Genomic DNA, 5,593 nt, shown 5'->3' on the forward strand with positions numbered 1-5,593 from the left:
ATGATGTAAAGATAGAAGCTTGGTTTTGGATGCATTAAAAGTAACCAGCCACCTCTTACCCCACTGATCACGCGCTAAAGATCAGAGGAGAGAGAATTAGAGAGAACTTTGTCATTTACGGCCTTTGATGGATTGCCATAGATGGTAATGTCATCAGCATAGATGTCAACAAATGATTTAAATATGTGTTTTGGGAGATCATTGATGTAGATCAGGAAGCTGAAGCCGTACTGTGCCTCAAGGAGTGTCTGTTCAGAAACCATAATGAGTATGTTAAAATGACCCGTGCAAAGATCTTTCCAGCAATTGAGAGGAAGAAGATGCCCCTGTAGTTTCCACAGTCCGACTTACTCCCTTTGTTTTATAGAGGGAGACGATTAGAGCGTCGCGAAAATCGTCTGGCATTATCTCCTCTTCCCAGACAGTTAGAAGGACGTCACAGAATGCCTCAAGAGCATTGGGGCACACTGCCTTGTAGATCTCAGCAGGGATGCCATCCATTCCCGATGCTCTGCCAGATGTTGTCTCGTAGATCTCTTTCTTGATCTCTTCGATAGTAGGGTTTTTTCGAGTAAATCCTGTATCAGCACTCAGCGCCTCTAATGGCACGGGTCATGTCTCGTTGGCGGACGATGATAAAGTCAATCATGTGCTAGTGTCTTGACCTTGGGTGCATCCAGGTGGTCTTATACTTGTCTGGCATTCTGAACAAGGTGTTTGTGATGCAAAGACTGTGCTCTGCACACTTGCTGAGAAGGAGCAGAGCATTGCAATTTATCTTGCCTACTCTCTCCCCACTGTAGTCTCTCCCCAACCTTGCATTAAAGTCTCCAAGGATAACTAATTTGTCGCTTGGTAGGGTTGACCTGATGACTTGGTCAAACTGTTCGTAAAACTTCTCCTTGGCATCATCTGGGCTTGTGAGTGTAGGGGCGTAAGCGCTGATGATTGTGAGATGTTTGATCCTAATGAGAGGGATGCGCAGTTTCATGAGGCGCTCGTTGATTCCAACTGGTAGGGTACGCATGCTCTTCAGCAAAGCTGTCCTGATGGCAAACTCGACACCATGAATCCGGTCATCTGTTTGCAGCTTTCCTTTCCAGAAGAAGGTATATCCACCTCCCTCTTCTCTCAGAGATCGCTCGTCAGCAATCCGGGTCTCGCTTAGTGCGACTATATCTATATGATAACGCTGGAGTTCCCTTGTGATGAGCGCTGTTCTTCTTTCAGGTCTTGAGGAAATAGCTCTATCCAACAAGGTTCGAACATTCCATGTCCCGATGATAATTTTTTTTCTATGTTCTTGTTGTAAGACCGCTATGTGGATGAGTCCGTCAACCGCGGTAAGCTGACTAGACACTAGAAGGGCAAGCATTTGTTTGGGGTACCTTTTCTAACTCAAGAAATGAAGGCCGTGTAAACTTCACACTGATCGTTCCCAGTGTTGTAGCATGTATGATAATAATAATCAAAACAAACACAGTGGTGTAGTTAACAAAAGTGTATTAGCAAAAGTTTGTTACGGAAGTATGGGTGATGAATCTGGAAGCAATAATAACCCCGAAATGCAACGCAAAGCACAGTCTCTGAGTAAGTCTATTATTCTAGATGTATTTAAAATACCTTATCCCATAACAATATATTAATATAAAATCGATTAGACATCATTAAATTGCATAAATAATTTTGCTTTCCTTAAGTTTGCTAGTTTATTTTCACTAAATGTTTTTGTCTCTTTCGAAATTTTAATTTTAAATTTAATTATTACGGTATCATATCATAAGATTATTGATTGAACCATATCTTTATAGACCTATATCTAAAATCGATAAAAATATAGCTTAACGTGCCTACAAAGATCGATTGATCGAATGAAACATAAAGCTTGGGAAATATTAGCAACGCAATAAATCGATTAGTTAAATTCGGTTAAAAGCGAATATGAATCGGCTCATCTCATCTCGAAAGACAATTTGATTCGAAAATCATAGTCAATCAACGAAAATTCTAAACAAAACTCCAAAACAAAATGTAGATGCTTATTCCAAACTAGCATATTAAAAAAATCAACCAGCAAGTAGATATAGAGATACGAAACCGTCATACATTCTTGTGAACTTTTAGTTTTAAATTTACTCGCCACTTATCAAGGCATTATCGATGATAAGGGTTAATGAATGTAAAGTGGTAGTTTAGTAATCGTTTATGGTGTAGATTGGGTGGAAGTTGGATTATTTAAGGGGACGGTTCAACAAGGACTTGTTTACATTGGACTTAAAGGCTACCATATTGTAGTCAGCCGTGAAATAAGCCAAAAGAACCGTGTTTCATACGCGAACAGTTCTAGGAAAAATGATTTGTTCATGGAATCTGCATTTAAATCTTGACATAGATAGAGAATGGAGAAAATTGTTTATAGTGTTTGTAGTTAGCCGAGCATTTTTTGTGTAAGTTTGGCAAAAGGGGCGACCATAGATTGGATCTCATGCGAGCACTTTTCATGAAAATAAAAAATAGAACAGATATAAGCTCGCAGAGTATGTTTTGTAGGAAAGAGATTGCAAGTTTCGAAGCCGGTTTTAAACTCTATAAAGGCAGGATAGAAGTCGAAACAGATTTATAGGATTATTATTTCATGAGTACTACTCATATTGTCTGTTCCTGTATATTTTATTTCAATCAAATATTCGATAATAATGAATGTAAATGATAACTGAAAGTATAATTATCAAATCGCTGCATCGATGCGAGGAAAAAAAAACATGTACACACATGAAGTTGTTTCATGGTTTTATTAATATAGATTTTTTTTGTATCATTTTTCTTTTCATTCGATCGATTTCTCCTTTTTTCATTGTTTTTTTTATTATTCTATTGTTTGTTTCTTTTTTGTCAGTTTTCCCTTTTCTTTCCTTTTCACTTCCATTTTTTATTCCTTTTTTGTCTTTCTATCATTTTTTTCATTCTTTCTTTTATTCTTTTCTTCTGGTGGTGGTCGATCAGGCTATCTGAAGATACTGACTTCCTGCCGTAGGATGCATTAAAAATCGATGTTATTGTTTTTTTCCTCTCCATTTGCAAAATTCAATCATGTTTTGCAAGGCCAAAACAACAATTTCCTGCTTCAAAACAACCGAACCAAACACCATACATACATATTTGAATATATAAAAAATACTTATAACAAAAAGTTTTACTGAAATGACTAAACCCACCATTAATTAACCTTAAAAGAGTTGATATGCCCAAAAAACAAACAACCAAACCGGTTTTTCTTTTGGAAGATTTGTCATTTCTTTCTTTTATTTCTTTCTTTTTATCAATATCTTATTTCTTTTTTTCTATTTGTTTTTTTTATTTCATTCTATCTTTGTTCAGTCTTTCCTTTTTATGTAATACTAACAGGGATATCGACGTTGCCTGGGATTAAATGCCGATCAACTAATGCTTCACCCCTCCCCATATCTTATCGTTATCAAAATCGGTGGAATTGCCCATTTTTCAGTCAAATCGTTTTTCTGCTCTGGTTGGGGACACAACGCGGTGCACCGGGAGGAAGCTTCACATACCTCTCGGCAGTGACTTAGTCCATAATACATAATAGTTTACATTACACTGAAGAGAACCTACTGTTGATTGTATAAAATTATCTTTATATAATGGCTTAAATTAAAGTTTAAAATGTATCAAGTATGGCGGTCCAATGCTTTAAAGAGAAATATTCACTTTTGACACATTCTGTCATACCAAAGGACCTACTGTCGATTTTATATGCCGGGCGTTTCTGCTTGTGCGGTAATAATACTTCTCCAATGCACTTGTGATATTAGACTGTATCAGGTGTTAATTTTAGTCCAAATCGCCTGTCCCTCCTTTCATTGTATTATTTCAATTATCGATTATAATTAATTATCGAAGACATTCCGATATAAAATCTATCTAATAACATTACCAGGGACATCATGTATATTTGTGTGAAATTTCAGAAAAATTGGCCCAGTCATTTCGTAATCCATGAGGAACGAACTCACCCACACCCACAGACAAAGTTCCTTTTATATAATAGAGATATTGTTTTGTTCGTATGAATTTGCTGATATTTATCGTTGGTTCTTTATTTTCTTTTTTATTTCTTTTCTCTTAATTTCTTTTCTTTTGTCCATTACCTTATTTTCTTCTTTATCACTTTCGTTCTTCATATCTGTTTTCATTTCCTTCCATTTCCTTATCCGTTCTTTGATTGGATATATTTCCTAACAAACTTATTTCCATTTCAATGATATTAAAAAAAAATGAACATAATTACAAGCTTTCAAACCCCCTCTTTGCGCACAAACCTTTTATAAAAATATCTCCATTTTCTAGCCCAATTTCAGTAGACGCAATATGTTAAACAGTGTTTATTTAAAAAAACACACACTTTTACTTTGACGAACCATTCGTTGATTTACATGCGCCTTAAGGTTAAAGGTTATTTGTAAATTTAGCTAAATTAGTCCCAATTTATCGAAATCAGAAAATAATGCCTCAAATTGCAGAATTATTCACCTTAAAAGTTTTTCTTCTCATTGTTTATCGGTTCATTCTGTTTTTGAGTTGCAAGTGTACGCAAGCAGACCCCAGGCGTAAGCAAGCAGAAAAAATGGAAATTGGTGAACACATCTAAAATAATCTCGGTTATTGAACAGTAATTTATTTTAGGTTTCAGAAGAACGCAAATATTTAATTGGGACTTGGAAGAAAATTGAGAATGTTCTTATCAAGAAAAAAAAATGGCGCTGAGCTAAAAAGGAAAGGACAATCAAAGTGAGTAATATAACGAAGAAGAACGAGGTGAAAGAAGACGAAAGATATAAAATAAAGAAGAGTAAGAAAAGTAGAGTAAAGACGTATAAAATTGAAAGACTGAAACGAACGCAGAAAAAAATAAAGAAAGAAAAAAGATGAAAGAGAAATAAATGTAAAAAGGGAAACCAACCAATTTACGAAAAGAAGAGAAAAAGAGTTAGTGAAAATGAATTAAAAGGATGCAGAAATAGTTGATTGAAGGAAACAAAGTATATAGTGTAAAGACGAATAAACACAGAAAAAAAGGAAAACAAAGAAAAAGAAAAAGTGAAATAATGAAAAAGAAGGGTGAGTTGCCGAAAGAAAGACAAAAAAAGAAAAGTGAATTATATAAAAGGGAAGAAAGGGTGAATTGAAAAAAGAAAGACAGAAAGAAAAGCGAAAGGAGGGTGAATTAAAGGAGAACGAAAGAAAGAGTTGAAAAAAGAAAGTGAAGAAGAAAGAAAAGTGAATTAAAAAAAGAAAAGAAGAAATGGGTTGAAAAAAAACGAAGGAGCAAGAAAAAAGAAGCCTGAAATAAAGAAAGAGAAAAGAAAGGTTGAATGAAGAAAAAAGACGGAAAGAAAAAGGTGAACTAATAAAAAACGAAAAAAAGGGGTGAGTTGAAGAGAAAATGAACGGAAGAATAAAAGGGTAAATTAAAGAAAAACGAAACAAAGGTAAATTGAATATAAGAAAGACAGAAATAAAACTGAAGTGTGAATAAAAAAGTGAAAAAAGAGGAAAAGTGTGAGTTGAACAAAGA

At 34.9% G+C, this 5,593-nt stretch overlaps 1 protein-coding gene across 1 annotated transcript; it reads right to left on the minus strand.

Moving 5' to 3' along the window:
- Nucleotides 1–652: 652 nt before the first annotated feature.
- LOC145296160 (protein CFDP2-like) lies at nt 653–1,375 on the minus strand. The gene has a single exon (XM_080142368.1). The coding sequence runs from the start codon at nt 1,373–1,375 to the stop codon at nt 653–655; it is 723 nt and encodes a 240-aa protein (XP_079998494.1).
- Nucleotides 1,376–5,593: the final 4,218 nt, after the last annotated feature.

This window comes from Euprymna scolopes, chromosome 16, assembly GCF_053919585.1.
Source record: "Euprymna scolopes isolate OS-2025 chromosome 16, ASM5391958v1, whole genome shotgun sequence".
In the NCBI taxonomy this organism is placed as follows: Eukaryota; Metazoa; Mollusca; class Cephalopoda; order Sepiida; family Sepiolidae; genus Euprymna; species Euprymna scolopes.

What these genes read in the sequence shown, in the direction of transcription:
- LOC145296160 (XM_080142368.1), bottom strand. Translation starts at nt 1,375, where the DNA reads ATGCTTGCCCTTCTAGTGTCTAGTCAGCTTACCGCGGTTGACGGACTC.